Source organism: Hylobates moloch, unplaced genomic scaffold (assembly GCF_009828535.3).
Source record: "Hylobates moloch isolate HMO894 unplaced genomic scaffold, HMol_V3 SCAFFOLD_1, whole genome shotgun sequence".
NCBI lineage: Eukaryota > Metazoa > Chordata > Mammalia > Primates > Hylobatidae > Hylobates > Hylobates moloch.
In genome coordinates this window covers 16,999,613-17,021,995 of record NW_026652276.1, presented here as the reverse complement: position 1 = coordinate 17,021,995, position 22,383 = coordinate 16,999,613, and the positions used below count along the sequence as shown (strand labels likewise).

The window sequence follows — 22,383 nt, the reverse complement described above, 5'->3', positions numbered from 1 at the left end:
GACTTTGGCTTTCAATAGCCAGGGGAGCCTGGGTCATTCCTGAAGCTAGAAGGCGTGAGTGATTCCTTGGCTCTAGGCTTTAGGCATTTGGATTGGCTTATTTCTAGGTTTTGAGTGTAGTACAGTCTGAACTTGTGGAGGAAAAGCCCTGGTTTCTGGGAGGCGAGGGACAGAAATGGCCAGGACCCATCCAGATGTTTCAGGAACAGCCTGAAGTCTAACCCACCACACATCTACAAAACTTCAGTGACCTCAGGTGGCTCACTATTATTATTAAACATGGAAACTAATTCTTTACTGTCCTCTATTATTTTTTGCAAAAAATGTCTATTACATTTTTTTTTCATTTACTTTCTCACAAGGGGGCAATTTCAAAGGGTTCCCATGGAGGGAGGCAAAATTTATTCTACGATTTATTCGCTATGTACTACTCTCATATTTCTTTCTAAAACCCTTTCTAAAATATTCATAATATATATTATGATGATACCTCTGGGAAGAATAAATCAAAGTGGGGATAATTTTAGCAAAGAATTCTCATTTACGAGACCCAGAGGAGCTCCGAGGTAGAATTTCAGGGCAAATGTTTCCCATTGGTTAGGCTGATGAAGGATGACTCCAGGTCCTATCTGCTAGTCAAATCATTCTAATGACTAGGAAATCTAAAGTGAGGTTATGGGACTATCCATGCTTCCTCATTGCCTTTGATCCTTTAAAAAACAATTTCAGCTTCAAGAACATTGCAAAAAATTATAATTACCGAAAAGCCTAGGGAGACATGATCCTGTATTTTGGTTTGTCACTGGAAGATTAGCTAGCATTAAAAGAGGCATTTATTGGGCCTATGTCTCAGGTTTCATTAAATGAAAATACTCATTAATGTTCAATCTATGCAAGGGATTGTGCTCTAAGTGCACACATATATGATATAATCTGTATCTCCTTGGTCTTTACCAGCTAGTAGGGCAGACAGTAAAGTATCTAAGTTTCTTTAGATAGACATATATTTACTTGAAATCTGCATTTGGTTTGAATATATAAATAAAAATATGTGTGTGTGTGTGTGTGTGTGTGTGTGTCTACCTCTGACATGTGCATATATAGACACACACACACAGCTATGTATAATTTTAAATACCAAGCAAATGTGACATTACCATTGTGACAAGAGACCTGATGTCTGGCAGGAAGGATTGGATCCTTTGAGAGTTCCATTGTTCTGGGTGGACTGCACAAATTTAAATGCAGCAGCAATTTTTCTGCAATGAAAATGGAAGTTTTAATCATAGCTAAGTGTTTGTAATTTACATATAAAAATGAGTGGCAACTGACAAAACGATTACTGCACAATGAAATATTTCACATGCTGTGAATTAGTAAAAAATAAAACCCTGTTTTCTTTTGGAAATCAGAAATTGGTATTTAGTAAAGGTGCTTCAAACGTTGTCTCACGAGAAAATGATGACAGCGCAAAGTTATTCCAGATTACTTGTTTTTTTTTAGTTTACTGGAAATGTTTTTTGAAATAGGTATCTTCCAAGTTATAGCTATATAATGATAAATTCGTTCTGAAGATACATGAAATGTGGTTTTCTTTCAAAAATTTGTGTTTTTGTGCTTTTCTCCCTAGACAACATGAACTATTCCTAGATCTACAATGTGTATGAGGCAATCTTCAAACTTCTGTGTCTAATGTGAAGTCAACCTAACAATCCTTATTTGCATTTTAAGATTTCTAACATATTTATAACTCTAACCTGATACATTAATACATGTCATATGCTTTTTAAAACACCAGATTAACCCATTGGAATTTAAAATTATTACCTTATTATGTTGCGTTTTCCTAGGTATCTGAAATTTTGAAGACAAACGCTAGAAAGGAGAAAAAAATCACATTTTAATTATTCATATTCTTTCATTATACAAACTGTTCATCTAAGTATATTGAAAGAAAAATATTACATTTTCTTTAAATAGTTCATGTATTATTGATAACTTACCATATGGGTTCTTGAAATGAAACATGGTATAGTGGACTATTTAGAAATTTCCAGAAAAAAGGGTTAAGTCATCAACTCTAAAACTTACTCCAAGATGCTGAAGAAGTCGGACACCTCTGGACTGGGAGCTCTCTGCCAGTAGGCAATCAGAGTTTCTAAAAGGAAACACCAGGTAGCATGAGAATCTGAAGGTTTTCTTTATCCTTTTTTCAAAAAAATTAATTTTAAAGAATTCTCTTTACCGTATGAAATCGTTTTCATAATGTGAAGAAAACACATCAGGAGACTCCTGGTTTCTGCTTGATCTAACTTGTCAAATCGAAGAGTTGAGCCAATCAAAGACAAGGGTCTTGGGATCTGGGAATTCAAGAACCAATCAGGATTGAGTGAGAGCGAGTGACCTCTGCCTTGTAATGATCAGTAGGTTTGAGAGGGAAGTCATACCTTTTCACAGTTGTCCGTCTTCTCACTGCTCTTCTCATTGGTACTTGGATTGGAGTCAAGACTTGCTAAAGATGCTCTGGAGTCAGCATGGTTTACTGTAGAAATAGCTATTGATGAAAATGCTGTAAACACAAGCCACAGCACACATATGGGAATGAGATGTATGGGCACACACACACAAAAGGTTCACATGATGAACCAAAAAGATGTTGATACTGAGGTAGCAGCAGTGTTGTGAAAGACCAACATAACAGCGTCAGGGATTGGCATTAAAGACAGCTCGTTTTAAAAAATGCTTTAGTAAAAGTTCATAAAGATACTTTTGGGAAGGAGTTTTCAACTTTTGATTGTTTATGAGAAATTGAAATGACATTTCCAAAACAGTTCTTAAAAATAATCCTTGAAGTTGAAAAGCCATTATATTTTAAAAGGCTGTCTGCAATGAAAACTTAAAGACGGTTTCCAGAATAAAGTAATTTGATAACATCCAAGTAGGCTGCTCCTTAAGCCAAGTAATAGTGAACGCTAAGTAGAAGAGGAAGTCACTGGATGGAATTCAAAGAAATATGTAAAAAGACTCTTTGGTTGTATAAATGTAGTATACTTTGCCACATAGATTATGCATAATAAATTATGGACTGAGTAAAAAGCACAACGATATACAATGTAAACGTGGATGAGTGTTAAAAATAAGTGTTCTCAGAAGATCTCAAGTACCTGCTATGGAATTCAAAACATCTTTAGAAAATGATGTATCCACAGAGTTTGCATGTTTCATAGCTGTCTGGCTTTGAAATCCTCCATTGGTGCTTAGATCATCTCTAGACCCCTGTATTCAAAGTATAGTAAAGATTAGTGGGAATCACAGTATTTCAACATTGTTAACCCACATATGCCTTCTTCATTACACTTCCAATTAAGTGATATATAATTTGTTCTTTTATATCCCCTTACAGGTTTTCTGCTAAAGTAGGCAGTGAAAACAAATACAGCCAAAACCATACTTGCAGTTATAATTTGATTTATGTGACTTTTTTACAATGTTGTAGAAATAATCTTTTAGATACAGATATACAGACTACATGGCTGGAATGGTTATTGATATATTTATGGATCACATTATAGATATCATTATTACCATGAGTTATCTTATGTACATTACTATTATTAACAACTACATTTTATTTTATTTTAATTATTCTATTTCATTATTTAACAGGCAAGGTCTTACTGTTACCCAGGCTACAGTGCAATGGCATGATTATAGCTCACTGCTGCCTCAACCTCCTGGCTCAAGCGATCCTCCTGCCCTTAACCTCCTGAGTAGCTGGGACTACAGTTACGTGCCACCATGCCCAGGTAATTTTTTAAATTTCTTATTTGTACAGGTGGGGTCTTGCTATGTTGCCCAGGCTGGTCTTGAACTCTTGGCCTCAAGTGATCCTCCCATCTTGGCCTCCCGAAGTTGCTGGGATTAGAGATGCGAGTCACCATACCTGGCCTAAAACTACGTTTTAAATATTTATTGTTTGCCAGGCTCTATAATAAATGTTTTCTAGCATACAATTTAATCCTCATAAAGACACTGTGATTTAGGTATTTTATCTCATTTTATAATGAAGGAAATGGAATCTTAAGGAGGTTGGCTAACTTATTTCCAGTCACCCAGATAGTCACGATAGTCACTGATACTGCTGGGATTTGAACAAGGTAAAAAAAAAAAAAAAATCCATAGGCATAGCTCCTAACTCCTAGATGGTAATACCTTCCTTAGATACTGGATTCAGCAGTGGGTTATTTCATCTGAGATTTGAACATAGTCAACAGATCTTTAGTGGATTGTGCGTAGTCACTGTGGTGCCTCAGTGGAGGAAGGATTATAGTCACTCCTGGGTTGTGACTACAAATAAGGCACTTGGCTATTTATTCTGACACAAGGTGGGGATTTAGGGAATGTAGAAAGTGGTAGAAGAAGGTGTCCACTGAGGAAGGGGCCATAATTGCAACAGAGGAACCTGTAAAAGCTGGAAAGAATTGGAAGCTGATACAGAGAACAGGGAAATGGAAGCCAAATGCTGAAGGGTGGATCAGGCGGAAGGCTAAAGGGACCTATCTGGAACAAATGACACATTGATATGAGTACATAGCAGAAAGTGTTCAATACCTAGTATGTTCACAGATGAGAAGAAATGCTTATCCAGGGCAAAAAAATAATTTAAAAAAGACAAATTCTTTATTAACATAGAAATGTGACATATTGTGCAAACGTACCTGATTAGATGTATTGACAGTAAAGGGATACAGGTCCTTCAGATAAATCCTTGGCATATTGTCCAGGAGCATGCCGTACAGGGGCATGTATAAACTTGCTATCTGGGCCTGCTTTCTCTAGGAGAAAAGGTAGCCAAAAGAAATGATTCACGTAAAAATCAATAGGCTTGTCGGTTTCATATGCATTTAATGCAGTGAGCCATTAAATGGTGTTTAGGGAAGGGAGAAAGGAAGATCACTTACTGGCTCTCTGTATCGATCATCAAATGAATGCTTAGCCATTAGATTTTTTAGGACAGCTAAAGCTAAGTGTCTGACATCTTGGTCTTCCTGCAGGGCAAAGCCAACTTCTCGGAGCAGAATTCCGATTAAGAAGTGTTTGCGACAAAATTCATTTGTGACTGAATATTCAGGCATATCTTTGTGAGGAAGGAAAATAACTCATGTTATTGAAAATCAAATGATCACTTTATAGTTGAGAAAGATATACCAAACAACTACCATCAACTTCTTCCACCACTAGGAGGGATTCAGGAATACAGTCTTGCTACAGAAATGAGGTGTGTTGTATCCTCAAGGAGTATTCAGTAAGGGGACTATTCTGTGTATACAAACACAAATACAGGTACAAACTAACACACAACATCAACTTTTGAATTCCGCAATAACAGCATATTTACAGGATTACAGGATTTGAGAGGGGGAAAAACACACTTTCTGCCTGGAGGAATCAGGATATGTTGTAAGTAGGAATCCATCAAGATGAGCCTTTGAGGATACTTAAAGTTTGGAGGTGCAGATCTTTGTGGGAACAGACAGAGGCAGTGGAGAAAGGACAGGAGGCTGGGAGAAGCGATTGGATTTTCAATGGCACAGAATTCTGAAAGTACAGGTATGGAAGGGAGCAGGTATGGAGGGGAGCACGAATATGTGGGAATCAATAAGCACAGTGGCTAAAAAAGGAATGGTGAGAGAATTAGGCTTGAGAGGCCGGGGCTAGATGATGGAGAACAGTACAATTTCCTTAGCTGCCATCTAGGTCCCTCTCCATTTGTATTTAATTCTGTAAGAAATGTTAACACACTGACAGCTTTGAGATCAGTGCCCTGATAAGGCTTATGCTGTACTGACTTATTAATATGGTGTGGCAGGGTGTAAATGAATTAGACTGTGGGGTGATGTGGGGTGAGGGATACAATACAGGACATTGTAGCAATGGGGGAGGGAGGGGGCAAGTGACAATGTGATATCTAGGCTGGGGTAGCAGAAACTGAGTGGTAAGAGTAACTCACTAGGAAAAGTTGACTTAAGTATATGAGGGAGCAAGGAGAGAGAAACGGCACTGCCAAATTTTGAGCCTCAATTATAGAGAAAAGACACTGCCAAATTTTGAGCCTGAATTATAGAGAAAAGGCCCTGCCAAATTTTGAGCCTGAATTATAGAGAAAATAACATTAAAATTTCCAGTAATAGTGGATTTATTCAAATTGTCCAAAGGGTTTTTAAAATGTAACCATTAATAGTAGTACTTGCACCTACAAGAAAACATAGGGAGAAAGCTCTTTGGCACTGGCATTTGCAATGATTTTATGAATATCACCCCAAAAACACAGTCAATAAAAGCAAAAATAAACAAGTAGTATTATATCAAATTAAAAAGTTTCTGGATAGCAAAGGAAGCAATCAACAAAATGAAAAAGCAAACTACAGATTGGGAGAAAATGCTTGCAAACCATATACCTGATAGGGGGCTGATATCTAAACTCTACAAGGAACTCATGCAACATAATAGCAACAAACAAACAAACAAACAAAAACAACCCACCAAGTTTTAAAAATGGGCAAAGGATCTGAATAGACATTTTTTGAAAGAAGACATACAAATGGCCAAAAGATACAGAAAAACTGTTCAATATCACTGATCGTCAGGGAAATGCAAATCAAAACTGCAGTGCACTATTACCTCATACCTTTTAGGATGGCTATTATCAGAAAGTCAAATGAGAACAAGTGTTGGTGAGGGTGTAAAGAAAAGGGAATCCTTGTACATTGTTGGCGGAATACGGTCATTATAGAAAACAGTATAGAAGGTCCACAAAAAAGTAAAAATAGAGCTACCATATGATCTAGCAATCCAACTTCTGGGTATATATCCAAAAGAATTCAGATCATTATGTTGAAGAGATACATTGTAGCATTATTCACAATAGCCAAGCTATGGAAATAACCTAGGTGACCATCCATAGATGAATGGATTAAAAATGGTATATACATACAATGGAGTATTATTCAGCCTCAAAAAAAAAAAAAAAGAAAATCCTACCATTTGTGACAATGCAGGTGAACCTAAAAGTGATTATGCTAAGTGAAATAGGCCAAACACAGAAGGACAAATACTGCATGATCTCAGTTAATATGTGGAATCTAAAGAAGTCAAACTCTGGTGGACAATAAGAGACTACTTAATAGGTACAATGTACATTATTTGGATGATGGATATCCTAAAAGCCTCAACGTCACCACTATGCAATCTATGCATGTAACAAAATTACACTTGTACCCCTATAAGTTTCTACAAAAAAATTAAACAAGTTAAACTCATAGAAGCACAGAGTAGAAAGATGGTTGCCATGGGCTGGGGAATGAGAGAAATGGGAGGTGGATTTTAGTCAAAGAGTACAAACTTTCAGTTATAAGATGAATAAATATGTAGCATGGTAAGAATTGTTAATAATACAATATTGTATATTTGAAATCTATTAAGCGAGTAGACCTTAATTGTTCTCATCACACAGACATAAAAAACAGAACTATATGAGGTGTTAGCTTGATTGTAGTAATCATTTCACAGTGCATACATATATCAAAACATCATGTTTTCCACCTTAAATATACAAAATTATTATTATTTTTTGAGACAGAGTCTTGCTGTGTTGCCCAGGCTGGAGTGCAGTGGCACGATCTTGGCTCACTGCAACCTCTGCCTCTAGGGTTCAAGCGATTATTGTGCCTCAGCCTTCTGAGAAGCTGAGGTTACAGGCGTGTGCCACCATGCCCAGCTGATTTTTCTATTTTTAGTAGAGCTGGGGTTTCACCATGTTGGCCAGGGTGATGTCGAACTCCTGGCCTCAAGTGATCTGCCTGCCTTGGCCTCCCAAAGTGTTGAGATTACAGGCGTGAGCCACCGCACCCAATTTTTGTCAATTTTACCTCAGTAAGGCTGGGGGAAAACAGTAGTACTAGCACCCGTGTATGCAACCTGCTGTCTGCTAGCACTAATGCACTTTATGTGCATTATCCCATTTGATCTGCAGGACAACCCATAAGGGAGGTATGATTAATATAATTAACTATTAGAATATTCCAGCTCATAAATGACCAATAGCAAATTAAACATACTGAATTTTTTAGTCCATAAAGAAGCTACTGAATGTGGAAATTCAGGAATGCGGAAGTTCAGGAGACTAAAATCACAGGGCTTCAGGTTAAATACATTTCTCAGTGACATAGTAATATTGAGAATCCAGGAATAGAACACAACTTTTAAATTCCCATCTATGACTACAGAAAAGGTTTATCTAGACCGTTTTAAGTTACTAACCCATTTCAGATAAAAATAAACTTATACTAATATCCTCTGTCTTAACAAGATTGATCAAACCAGGCTGTGGTTTAGCAAAAGACACATCATATAAAGTCAGTTACATTGAACAAGCATGTTATTATATATATCTGGGAATTTCATTTATGATACAAATTAAGGAAATTTCAGATGCTTTGGGAAATTAAAAAATATTGCCAACCTCTGGAGAATAAAATATGAAAGAATTGAAATTAGGCAATCATTAAACTATCTGTGACAAGAAAACAATTCAGTCAACTTTTTGAATATTTTTATTATATGATATTAAATATATGAATATTTATTAGCACCAAGAAACTGGAAATTTATAGTATTTATAGTTGTCAATATTATTGGATTACAGGTGGTTACTGATGCTTAGGTAAGGTAATATCACTTACCTGATGCATGTAACTCTTGAGTTGATTCTGAAGGTGTCAAAGGATCTGAATTTAATATAAATAAAAAGTTCAGAGATATACATATACATACTCGGATATATATATATTCATTACGTGTAGTTTATACTGAACAATTAAACTATATTATTTGAGTCTTCAGTATTGCCAATTTTCAAGGAGAATGTCTTATTTCCTTTTTTTTTTTTTTTGAGACAGAGTCTGGCTCTGTCGCTCAGGCTGGAGTGCAGTAGCACAATCTCGGCTCACTGCAACCTCTGCCTCCTGGATTCAAGCGATTCTCCTGCCTCAGCCTCCCAAGTAGCTGAGATTACAGGTGCCCACCACTGCGCCCAGCTGATTTTTGTATTTTTAGTAGAGATGGGGTTTTGCCATGTTGGCTAGGCTGGTCTCAAACTCCTAACCTCAGGTGATCTGCCTGCCTCGACCTCCCAATGCTGGGATTACAGGCATGAACCGCCACACCCGGCCTATTTGTTTTCTTAAAAAAGAGGGTCATGAGCAGAATTATTCTAATTGTTAGCCTTCTACTTGAGCATCTATTTTTCTATCAGAACTTTGCCTGCTATGAAACATATTTTTATGTTCATTATTTATAGTATCAGATCTACAAAGAGACTGTCAGGCTTTTCTCTGAGCTACTGGCTAATAGTGAGTAATATAGTTTGACTCTGTGTCCCCACCCAAATTTCATCTTGAATTGTAATTCACATGTGTTAGGGGAGGTACCTGGTGGCAGGTGATTGGATCATGGGGACAGTTTCCCCCGTGCTGTTCTCATGACAGTCAGTGAGTTCTCTTGAGAGCCATTGGTTTTAAAGTGTGGCACTTCCTGCTCTCTCCCTTTCTCTCTCCTGCCGCCATATGAAGAAGGTCCTTACTTCCCCTTCACCTTCTGCCTTGATTGTAAGTTTCCTGAGGGCTCCCCAGCCATATGGCACTGTGAGTCAATTCAACCTCTTTTCTTCACAAATTACCTAGTCTTAGGTAGTTCTTTATAGATAGTAGTGTGACAATGGACTAACACAGTAAGCAATTGAAATAAAAATGACCAAATAAAGATTTGGTCCTTTTGAATATCTCAATCAGCCTGGCTAACCAATAATAACTTGGCAGTAATTTATAAAACAAAAATACATTCAGAACAAAGTAAAAACCTTAAAATGTTATCATCTAATATACCATTTCTACCCTATTTTCTATGAAATATGCTTCATAAATTAGAAAAAATTGGAATAATATTATATAGATTATATTTAAGATTAAAATGGCTAAACTTTTATAGGCTTGATAATGCAATTTTCCCTCCAGAATACTAGTGTAAGCTAGTAGGTTAAGGAAGCATAATGAGGCTCTTTACCAATCTTAGTGTTTGCATTTATGAATATCAAAGCAAATATGCCTCTCAGCTGGGCATGGTGGCTCACACCTGTAATCCCAGCACTTTCAGAGGCCGACGTAGGTGGATCACCTGAGGTCAGGAGTTGGAGACCAGCCTGGCCAACATGGTGAAACCTCCTCTCTACTAAAAATACCAAAATTAGCCAGGTGTGGTGGCACATGCCTGTAGTCCCAGCTACTCAGGAGGCTGAGGTGGGAGAATCGCTCAAACCCGGGAGGCAGAGGTTGCAGCGAGCCAAGATCACGCCACTGTACTCCCAGCCTGGGTGACTGTGAGACTCTGCCTCAAAAACAAAACAACCCCCTCCTCCCCAAGAAAAAAACTGTACCTCATAAATAGTTTACTCATTCGTTGGTAATAAAGAATTTCATGCTCTTAAATAATTTTATTATTTTATTTGCATCTTGATATTTGATTAGTTCTTGATGTCTACATGGGTAATACTCTCTACCATAACACATATATATTTTTATATATAATATTTATAAATTATATATATAGTACTTTTCCACCCTATAATTTTATGTCTCAAAATCAAAGGAAAGCTGTCTTTTGGAGCCAGTAAGTTGCCTCTAGGTTCAAATTATTTGATTTACAATCATCAAGTTTATAATTTTATTGGCCTTCTCTTTAATAAAAAGGGAAACAGACAAAAATTGAGGAATATGAAGCCACATTCATCACCACATGCCAACAACTTCTTTTGCATTTTAATTTAATTCTGATTACCTGGGTCTGATACCCATGTGACAGCTTCAAACAAAATTATGACTGAGGAAACAGGAAAATAATAATAAACAAAAGGTAAAACGAACGAACAAAAGCATTCACTTTGCAGGAACTGATGAAAATTCTGGGAATTTTATTACCTGGAATGTTTGCTGATCTTATGGGCAGACACAAAGGAATAAAGTGTTCATGTTGACATACTTCTTGAAGAAAATCAAATTTATACTGGCACAAGGTCTGAAAGAGAGGCAAACTAAATGACTATGACTTCCAGACCGAGAAACTGAATAAAAACGAACAAACAAAATCTGCACTTGAATCTTATCCCTAAAAAGAAAAAGTAGTTACCGTACACTTGTCGGACGACTAGGTAATTAAGTTGAAAGGATTTTGTCCCCTCTGAACTACAGTTAAGCTCCCTACTTTTGGAGACTGGTCAAGGCCTCTTCAGGAAATAATCCCATTGGTAACCTACACGTAGCTTCTATGAGATAAGATCCTATTGAGTCATATTTTTTAGCTTCTTTTAGCACGTATCATGACACATTTATTCTGAAAAAAATTCCTGCTGTAACACATGCACAGAATTCTCTCAAATACTATACGCAGATAATGAAACAGACCTCTACAATGAGCTCCTACCGTCCAGAGCTAAGGAAGACAATGGTGTGTACCACGTAAAATTAGAGTGAAACTCTGTATGCCACATGTTCTCATAGTACATTGATTAATTCCTCTTTCCTCCCTGCCCTTGCAAATAGGTCTGTCTTTCCAATAATGTTTGAGATAGACGGAGATAAATGGAGTCCAGGCACGGTCAAAGTCTACTGTAACACACGAGTCAAGAACAGCCACATAAGTAGGAAAAATAAGCATGTTCCTAACTGCTCTATTTTCACTCTCATGCATGCCAAGTAACCATGTTTTAAGACTAAGTTCGATGGTCATCATTATATTCACTAATCTCAGCTCACAAAATAAAATATATCCCATTTACTCAGATATTTTAGAATTATATCTTGTGGCAACTTTAGTTAATAATTTAAAATACTGCCATTTCAAAAAGGATAGTATTTGACTTAAACCTTTGTACATCAAAGTGAACAGGAGCATTATTAAATTATATGTTAACTATTTTACATTGAGAACATTCTGTTTGGTCTTTGAAAATATATAATTTAGGTCTGCTGCAATTAAATGGATATTCTGCAAATTTCATGCATGATAGGAGCACAAATGAAGAATATACTTTCAAAAAAAATTTAGAGAGAGAATTGGATTTTCAAAACCAAATGACATAAAATCATGTAACTCCTCTGGTCAAAATCTCCACTGCACCCCATCTCCCAAAAATAATGTTTAAACACCTAACCATGACATGAAAGGCTGTAAGAATCTCATTATTTATTTTTGGCTGGTCTAAGTCCATTGTTCTTTTCAAATACCTAGATAATTTCCCCTTGAGGACTGGCCTCCTTCACAGTGGGTAAAAGTTAACAGAGAATTATTAATTCATATGCCCTGTCTTCTCTCCTTAAGAGGCAAGCATGTGACCCAAAGCAGGTTGCTCACACACTTCCTCTATGGAAGGTGAATCTGAAGCAGAGTGTTGGAGGGAGAAAATGGCTTCAGTTGATTCATTTAAGCAGATGCAGCAGCACCTCGGCCAAATGGTTCTTCATTTGCAATTATTGTCAGGCCCCACATAACATTTTGGTGAAAGACAGACCATATATACAATGGTGGTCCCATACAATGAGAACAGAGCTATGTAATGGAGTAGGATATATACCAGCTGGGTTTGTGTAAGTACACTCTATGATAGTCACACAGTGACGAAATTGCCTAACAATGCTTTTCTCAGTATGTGTTTCTGTCATTTAGTGACGCATGACTGTACTCCTTGTGCTTGAAAAGCCTTGGCCCCTGCTTTTTTTTTTTTTTTTTTTTTGAGACTGAGTCTTGCTCTGTGACCCAGGTTGGAATGCAGTGGCGCGATCTTGGCTCACTGCAAGCTCTGACTCCCGGGTTCATGCCATTCTCCTGCCTCAGCATCCTGAGTAGCTGGAACTACAGGCGCCCACCACCACGCCTGGCTAATTTTTTTGTATTTTTAGTAGAAACAGGGTTTCACCGTGTCAGCCAGGATGGTCTCGATCTCCTGACTTCATGATCCTTCTGCCTCGGCCTCCCAAAGTGCTGGGATTACAGGCGTGGGCCACCGTGCCCGGCCGGCCCCTGCTGTTTTCAAAGCCTGCTTCTGCAGCTGCTTCATCTATGCTATTTACTCCCAATATCTTTCCAATCAATTCCCTTTTGCTCAAATTGCATTCAGTTTCTGTTGCTTGCAACCCAAAGAACAGTAACTGATCCAACTTTCATCATCTGGCCCATTTCCAGTCTTAGTTCCCTCCAGCATATGCCATAACCGTAGCTCAGTGGTTCTCAAACCTGAGAGTGCATAAGAATCACCTAGAGGTCCTGTTAAAACAGATTTCTGGGCTCCATTAGCAGCAGCTCAGTTCCCAAGTGATGCTACTTCTGTGGTCTAGGAACCACTGCTCTAGAGTTCTCTTTACATCTCCCCAATGTATACCCCTATTTGGGTAGGGTATTCAACTGTCCCATTTTGCCCAGGACTTAAAGGTTTCCAGGGAAGTAGGACTTTCAGTGCTAAAACCAAGCCAGTCTAGGGCAAACTGGACTGTAGGAATTGTAGCTGCAAAGAGCCATTCTCTTCACCACCCACAGGAAATAGAAATGAAATGTAAACACTTTCATTGCACTCTCCTTTGTCCCCATTAAGGAAGGACTTGGTAGGCATACTCAGCAGATGAAACATTAAAAGGCTGCCTCTCCTTGGCATAGAAATCACTTTCTGATACAGAGAATGGACTTAAGCAGGTATCCACAGAGACTACTTTATTTATTTACAATGCCATAGTTTAGAAAACAATCACTCCTGTACATGGTTCTTACCTTGAGGTCACCAGAGGAGAACATGCTGATGTAATTGTTGACCATCTTAAACACATACCCTCGGTCCATAAATGTAAAGCAGCGCTAAAATAGATAAAATTCTAAATTCAAAGACTTTTACTTGAAGAATCATTAAAGATTTTAGAAAATATGATTAAATATATTGAGGTAAAATTACACTGAACTAAATGTGTTGTATAATTAGGTATTTAAAAAAATCTCCTAAATATGTTTAAGCAGTCATCCACATATGGCAATTAAAATAACTAAAATTTATATTAAAAATGAAAATGAAACAGGGCAATATACTAACGGAGAATAGGTACATTTGAAAATTCAGAAGAAAACAAGAAAAATTGAAAGGAAAAACAAAATGGAAGTATAAGTGAACAAAACAAAAATATCAATCAGAAAGTTACAAATCTATATTTATTGATTTTATAAAATGTCACTGGAGCTTTGCAATGAAATATTACAGCCCCTTCTTTTTTATATAGAAAGCTTCAGCTTTCGGTTGTCTACTTTTTTAACCAGTTAGTTACATTTTATTATTTTCTTTTAGTAATTCCATTTCACACTTCTGGAGTTGTAGAGCTTCTCCTGTACACACTGGGTCATAATGAGGAGTGGTAGAGATGGGTCAGGAAAGCCTTTTAAATCTCGCTGGCCCCTTTCAACAGAATAGCTCCTCTCCTTATCAGCTGAGGAAGCTTGCATTTGAAGGCCGAAGGAAGGAGATCTTAAGATTCCTATCAGTGAGCTGCTCACTACCTTTCTTATTCTGTGGTCAAATTCTCTTTACTGTATCAAGGAGAGTCTTAAATAGTAAGTAGGGTTGGAGGAGCACTTACTCTCTCTCCAAAAGACGGATGGTCATATAACTAGTAACCAAGCTACCATGGCCAAAGACTGCACAGGCAAAGTGTGGAGCAGGAGGAAGGGACCATAGTTCCCAATGCAGGATCTGGGGAGGCACTAGAGCAGGTGCCTCCCATAGTGGATCTGCAGCTCATCACTTGGTGTGTGAGTCTCATTCTATTTACCCACGTGGGTGTGAGTAAACATGCTGCTTGGGAAAATTCCACAGCTGGTGTGGAGTGCTTCTTTCTTGTCCAAAGAGTCCAGGATGATCCGTTAAAATGGTTTTGCATTTCTTGGAGTCTCTCCTCAATTTTACTCACACCTCTCTTTTCTCAGACAGGACTACACACAAAATCTTGCTATGCAGAGTGGACCAAGTGAAAAATCTCCTCCTGAAATATACCTGTGTGTAAACAAGAGCTATTTTCTCCAAAGTTGTTCTTTGAATTGTTAGGTCATTTATATTTTTGTTTTGTTTTTCCTTTCAATTTTTCTTTACTTTCTTTTGAATTTTTAAATGTACCTATTCGTGACTGTGTTAGTACATTGCCTCATCTATATTTTCATTTTAAATATAAATTTTAGTTCTTTCAATAATCATTCAGTAGAAAGTAAATGGCTTCCGAGTCCTCACATGTCTCAATAGAATAGTGGGAGAGAGGTAGACACCACAGTATAATCATAGGCTAAAAAGACAGAGCCAAATGGGGAGGGGAGAAGGAAAGGGGCTTTGATGCCTTCTGCACTGAGCTGGCTCCTGGTACCTGTGTCCAATCCTCCCAGGCTGTCCATTTGCAGGAGGAAGTCCCAACCCGGCCACCCTTGGAATATCAGGGGCCCTGCCTCATCTTGCAGAGGAGAGGAAGACCACGCAGCACATCTTAGACTCTAGAAACTTCCCAAGAAAATTAGCCGGGCGTGGTGGCGGGCGCCTGTAGTCCCAGCTACTCGGAGAGGCTGAGGCAGGAGAATGGCGTGAACCCGGGAGGCGGAGCTTGCAGTGAGCCGAGACTGCGCCACTGCACTCCAGCCTGGGCGACAGAGCGAGACTAGACTCCGTCTCAAAAAAAAAAAAAAGAAAGAAACTTCCCAAGAAAGAGAAGGAGAAAGGAGCCCTGGGGAAGTCTTTGGCAAAGATGCAGGGCTGTTTAACTCCACAAAGGAGGGACTGGTGAGTCCCGTCTCTGAACTAGTCCAGAGTAGGGATGGTGACTGCCACATCCCAGAGGCTACGGCGGCTACTCTGCAGATCAGACCTGTGAACGTTGAAGGAGACCTGTCTCCAGCACTCATAAGTGGGGACTGTGGGGAGAAGGTGGTGCTGGGGAGTAGAAGAATCAACTTGAGGTTTCTTGACTGTAAAGAAAGAACTTCTATGTGGTCAGCTTGGCATCCTCTTTCCAAGGGGCAGTGAGGGAGAAAGCGGGACATTCCTAGGGTGAAAGATCTGCAGAGTCAGCTCTCTTCCTGCAAAAGACTCAGGTCAAGCTTCACCAAGTGTGTCCCTCTTGCCCTGGGCCCCCTGGATCTGGTCGGTTCTAGCATCTTCTTGACCCCCAGGGGCAGTGGCTCTCTTGCTTATGGCTGAGGTCTGCAGGGGCCTCTCTGATTTTGTTTTAAGATCATTTATATTCATCTTTTATATTAATAAAAAATAAATTATAGCAGGCTTTGTTAAACTATGGCCCATGGGCCAAATCTGGCCCACTGCCATTCTTTTTCTAAATAAAAGTTTTATCAGAACACAGTCACACTCAATCCTTTACATATTGTCTATGGTGAATTACTGTTTTTGTGCTGCAATTGCAGAGTTGGGTAGTTGTGGCAGGGACTGTATGGTTCACAAAGCTGAAAATATTTAGTATTTGGCTCTTTACATAAAAAGTGTGCAGACTCTTAATTTAGAGGATAACTTATACCCTACCAAACTTTTTCTCAGTTTGGTTGAATAAACTAAGGGCCAAATATTCTAAATTATCTATTAAAATATAATAAAAATTTTATTTATTTTATTTTACCAACTGTGAGAGCAATGAGAATTTTACTTCACAATTGGTTGGCAGATGAATTATGAACCTTCACATTTCAAAACAAACCACATGAATGTCTTGTCCTTTTCTTATATAATTTACAAAACCACTGCCCGCCCCATTTTCTTTTTCACCTTGGACACTTTTCCTCTGCCCCTGTGTTAGATCTTTAGCTCATGTGCCACCAGCAGCAAATTATGCACAGAGGAGCTCTATGGAAAACATTCATTTATTTCAAAAGCACAAGCTATTTAAGCGAAGTAGAGTAGATATGAAGGATTTTCTCTTTTTAGAGACTTGCTTATCCATCCTTATCTGATATTTAGAGAGAAATACCACAGATGTTTAAACCAAGTCTCTCTCTAATATTAGGTGATTTCCAAATGCTTTTCAAAAGCTCATTGAAACAAAGCAGTGGTTAGTCAGGCGAATGGGCTAAAAGATGCGGCTATCCAATCAGGAAAATAAAAATCAGAATGAATCTGCCTTTGCTACCATCTTGGTATTGTGCTTCATAAGAAGAGTGTCTAAATAGGTATGTTCAGATGAGTAGAGCTGTGGCCCAGGTGGGCGGCAAAAAGAAAAATGACAAAAGCTGCATTCATTTGAATCCTATCTACTTCACTGACAGAATAGTTGAGAAATGTACAAGCTTTTTGGCATAATTGCTGAAAAAATATTACTTTCCCATAATGTGGGATAAGGGAGGCTACCTTTTAATGTAGAACATTTTTATATGCCCACACACTGGTTCCCAGAGGTTCTTCTTGATTCTTGGAGACCAATTTTGAGCAACCCATGGAGTTACAATAATATTTTAATCGTTAAATTCCAATGTTGACTAATTCACAGTATTTGATTGCTAATGTAGACTTCAGTAACAAAAAGAGGTAGCAGTCATTTGAAGCCTCAATTGAGCAAATAACTATTGTCTGCTGGAAATATAAGAGATTTATGACATCAGCACTGGGAGTGGGCTGTGTTGAGCATCTGAAAACTCAAATTTATTGGAATTGCATGAAATGACTACGTTCAGTTTTACATTTTCAAAAATCACTTTCTTTTCCTTTCTTTTTTTCTCTCCTAGTTCAAATGATTCATCTAATAAGTGTTCCAATTTTTTTTAATTTTATGTGTCAAATAAATGCCATTAAAATTTCAAATTAGAAATAAGGAGGGTAACTATGAGGTCTTTTCCCTTTTATAGAGACTTGCTCATTCGTCGTTTTTTTGCAGTTTAGGGAAGAATATTTCAGATGTTTCTTTCAATATATTTTATTTGCAAACTGAACTATACATAATTCTTTCTAAGTTTCCTAGTAAACTACTAGCATAGCAATAAACTTTATTCCCATAGGTCTTAAAATGTGGTAGAAAACTACAGTAATTTTTCCCCCCTTTAAACTTTTCCCCTTTAACACTTATCATTCTTGTCTCTTTCTGGAAGCAAGAAAAAAGTAAAAATCAGAGACAAAACTTTGAAGAAAAAAATAAATTCAGGATAAGAACACATATAGTGTATAATTTGAAATAGTTTTTAACACATTAAAAAAGAAATTAGGCTGGATTAAAGCTCACCAGTGACAAGTTGGGCACATTTTCCACTTCTATAGGCTTGTAACTGTATATTATTAGCATTTATTTATACATTCTTACACCCACCCATATGTTCTGGTGACTACCATTAAGAAACAAGTCAAATGACTTCATAAAGGTTACAGTAGTCAAGAGTTAGACTAAAGAAGGAGGCACAGAAAACTATTATCTTTCTAATTGCTTGCATTATCTGTTAAATGGTATACTGTAATTATGTATCTTAGTTTTTTCTTTGACTTTGCATTTCTTTCCTCTCAGCTCAATATAAATGGTTGTAACCCAATGAAATATAACTAATTTCGATACATATCCAGTTTAGTAAGTAGTTACTTAATACTTGATAATTTTTCTTTCATAGGGTCAGTGTGATCTTTCCATAATGTAAAAAATAGCCTGGGTCAAGCTTGGTGGCTCACATCTGTCATCCCAGCACTTTGGGAGGCCAGTCGCTTGAGCTCAGGAGTTTGAAACCAGCCTGGGCTACATGGCAAAACCCCGTCTCTACAAAAAATACAAAAATTAGCCAGGTTTGTGTCTGTGTCCTACTCAGGAGGCTGAGGTGGGAAGATTGCCTGAGCCCAGGGAGGTTGAGGCTGCAGTGAGCTGTGATCACGCCACTGTGCTCCAGCTTGGGTGACAGAGTGAGATCCTGTCTCAAAAAGAAATAAAGAAAAAAAAGAGCCTGGAGATAATAAACAAAAATGCTAAATTCTTGAAGGCTTTCCCAAAGTGGCTATTTGGTATCACTGTCAGAGCTAAAGCCATTATAACATCACTTTCAAGGGCAGAAATGTCCAAGAGAATATATTACTGTAGTGCAGCTTCCTTTTTAAAAATTTCATTTTTTCTCTTCAAATATATTTAGAAGTACTATGATTTGACTACACTCAAATGGATACTTTTCTCTAACCTTAGTTTTTTTTCTTTTCTTTTCTTTTTTTTTTTTTTTTTTTTGAGACAGTCTCTCTCTGTTACCAGGCTAGAGTGCAGTGGTGTGATCTCGGCTCACTGCAACCTCCGCCTCCCAGGTTCCAGTGATTCTCCTGCCTCAGCCTCCCGAGTACCTGGGACTACAGGCACGTGCCACCATGCCCAGCTAATTTTTGTATTTTTAGTAGACATGGGGTTTCACCATGTTGGCCAGGATGGTCTCTATCTCTTGACCTCATGATCTGCCTGCCTTGGCCTCCCAAAGTGCTGGGATTACAAGTGTGAGCCGTCGTGCCTGGCCCTCTAATCTGTCTTTATTCAATAAGACTTCAAATTGAAAAAAAAAAAAAAAAAGTATTTCAAGCAGGAAAGATGTATAAACGAAAGTTTTCATCTAACAGTGCTAGTTTTGATTTTTCATATTACATGAAGATGTCAACTGATGAACTTTTAGACTACCTTGCATCCACCAACATGGGGCCTTGAATAGAACTGTGATCTCATATAACTGTACCTTGAGAAATCTGGCAACGCTGTGGTTTGCCCTTCTCGTTTCTTCAAGTGCATCCTTGTATTTCCAAATCACATGGTCGGATAGGACCATGACAAAATTGTCCAGTTCATTTTGGTAAGATTCAGGAAATCTCTGAGGCCGGGGAAGCTAAGGAAAGAACGGATTATATCTTTATAATGTGGCATGTGAAATATTAAGCCGAGGAAGTATCAGCTGAAAGATTTACTTTATTTTATAGGTCATCAAAGAAAAAGAATCCTTTTGAAAACTTGAAAGCAATAATAAAATAGAAGCCTTTTACTTTCAAGGTCATGATTTCCATCATTTTTATTTAATGTTTCCTTCAATTTTGGTCAAAAAAATTTTCACTTTATAATAAAAGTCAATCATAACAAATATTAACTGTAAACTATTGAAACAATGTAGCAATGTACAAGGTAAAACGTGAACCTTTTCTGTGGCCTCTCACATCTTACTTCCCCTCCTTCCCTCTCAGGGAATAGCTACTATTAATGGTTTAACGAACATTATTCTAGATATTTTGGACATGTAGTTCTCTATTTCATTTAAAAAAAATTATTTTGATTTTTTTACAACTAGGAATTCCCCCAATAAACAACTTTAAGAAACTGATAAATGAATAACTGAATGAATACAGATATTGGTTTGAAATGTCCTCTGACACATGGTGAGTCCCAGCTAGTTTTAACTCTCTGGTCCCAGTATATGCCACAGTTAGGAGGCACCAGTGGGACCTCACAAGTCAAGATAAAAAAGGGCTTGGCTGTGAGATGACATTACATCCACTGAATAAAGCTCTATGGATCCCAAAAGACCATTTCAGGTCCAGGAATCCATCCCTTCTATTTGGACTCCTGCCTATGAGGGGAATGTTTGAGGCAGCTGAGATCTTCCAGACTCTGCTTTTTTTTTTTTTTTTTTGGAGACAGGGTCTTTCTGTGTCACCCAGATTGGAGTGCAATGGTGTGATCTCAGCTCCCTGCAACCTCCGCATCCTCGGTTCAAGTGATTGTCCCACCTCAGCCTCCCAAGTGGCTAGGACTACAGGCGCCCTCCTGTAGTCCATGCCCAGCTAATTTCTGTAGTTTTAGTAGTGACAGGGTTTAGCCATGTTGGCCACATTGGTCTTGAACTCGTGACCTCAAGTGATCAGCTTGCCTTGCAAAAGTGCTAGGATTACAAGTGTGAGCCCCCATGCCCGGCCTTACTTCTTGATAAGATTCATTCATCTTTATAAGCTGGCTTTAAAAATTAGACCCAGACACATTTTCACTATAGATAGAAACATGGAATTTCGAGTTACACTGAACCGTGTATTTCTAAATTGTGAGCACCCAGCCTTCCATGCTGCAAGGATAAAAATCATGAAGGCTGAAGTTACAGGAGTTGTATGAAACAGAGATTTAATGGAATTTAATGGGATGTTGGAGCTGGTTTAGACTGGCTTCTGTTTTTTTTTTTTTTTTTTTGAGACAGAGTCTCGCTCGGTTGTCCAGGCTGGAGTGCAGTGGCACGATCTCAGCTCACTCCAACCTCCGCCTCCCAGGTTCAAGCAATTCTCTGCTTCAGCCTCCCGAGTAGCTGGGATTACAGGCACCTGCCACCACACCTGGCTAATTTTTGTATTTTTTAGTAGAGATAGGGTTTCGCCATCTTGGCCAGGCTGGTCTTAAACTCCTGACCTCATGATCCACCAGCCTCAGCCTCCCAAAGTGCTGGGATTACAGGCATGAGCCACCATGCCTGGCCAGACTGGCTTCTATTTTTAAGCCACTTTACCAGGACATACTGCATGGATATTTTTGAAAATCTCATGGTTACTCTCTATATATTTAAAATTTATTGTTGAAATCAAATAAATTAACAACTAATGAACTTAACTGATTTCATCACACACAGCATTTTAAAATTCTCTTCCATAAAACTTTGGTAATAAAGGTAAACAATTCACCTACAAAAAGCAACAGTCACCCTTTAAAGAATCAAAGCACACTTTTAGTTTTCAATTTTCATTTTGTTAGTCCTCTAAAATTCCTTAAGCATATCATACCTACATTTTCCCCACATGCATATGCATGAATGCCTTGGGCTTTAGGATTCCATTTGTTCCTTCCTCTTTACGCCTTCCTCTCAAAGTCTCCTGTGGCCTACTCTCACTCTGAACCCAAAGATGTCTGCCTAATAAATATATGAGTACTTTTAAAACTGTTTTCCTGAAGTATATCCTAAAGACTCGAGGTGGAAGAATTCCTGCACTGGAGATTGTGAATTTTTTGTCTCAGGAGATGAAGGGATTGAGATGGTGGCATACATCCCAAGCTGCATAGCTGGACCACGATGAATCTGAGCTACAGCATGGCGAGGTCAAGGGGAACAGGCCTGGGATGTATGGGCAGAACAGTAGGCATTTGGGAGTTTTGTTAGAAATAAGGAGGATGATGGGAAACAAAAGGTTTAGCTGGTTCAATGAGCCTTTTGCTACTAGAGAATAATGTTGAGAAAACATTCAGTGGTTCCTAGGAAATTATTTTAGTTCGTTTGTGTTTTGTTTTGTTTGAGACA

General features: G+C 38.1%; 1 protein-coding gene across 4 annotated transcripts in view; it reads right to left on the bottom strand.

Moving 5' to 3' along the window:
• DOCK10 (dedicator of cytokinesis 10) overlaps nt 1-22,383 on the bottom strand; it is a 277,368-nt gene that overhangs the window by 38,129 nt on the left and 216,856 nt on the right. For all 4 annotated transcript variants that reach the window (XM_058437931.1, XM_032754230.2, XM_032754224.1 and 1 more), the window contains exons 28-39: nt 19,801-19,947; nt 13,870-13,953; nt 11,031-11,127; nt 8,742-8,786; nt 4,962-5,137; nt 4,719-4,835; nt 3,165-3,276; nt 2,448-2,569; nt 2,246-2,360; nt 2,092-2,158; nt 1,828-1,875; nt 1,158-1,259 (exon numbers count right to left, since the gene is read on the bottom strand). In XM_058437931.1, the coding sequence (XP_058293914.1) occupies nt 1,158-1,259; nt 1,828-1,875; nt 2,092-2,158; nt 2,246-2,360; nt 2,448-2,569; nt 3,165-3,276; nt 4,719-4,835; nt 4,962-5,137; nt 8,742-8,786; nt 11,031-11,127; nt 13,870-13,953; nt 19,801-19,947 (1,232 nt within the window). The remainder of the gene's footprint in view (nt 1-1,157; nt 1,260-1,827; nt 1,876-2,091; nt 2,159-2,245; nt 2,361-2,447; nt 2,570-3,164; nt 3,277-4,718; nt 4,836-4,961; nt 5,138-8,741; nt 8,787-11,030; nt 11,128-13,869; nt 13,954-19,800; nt 19,948-22,383) is intronic.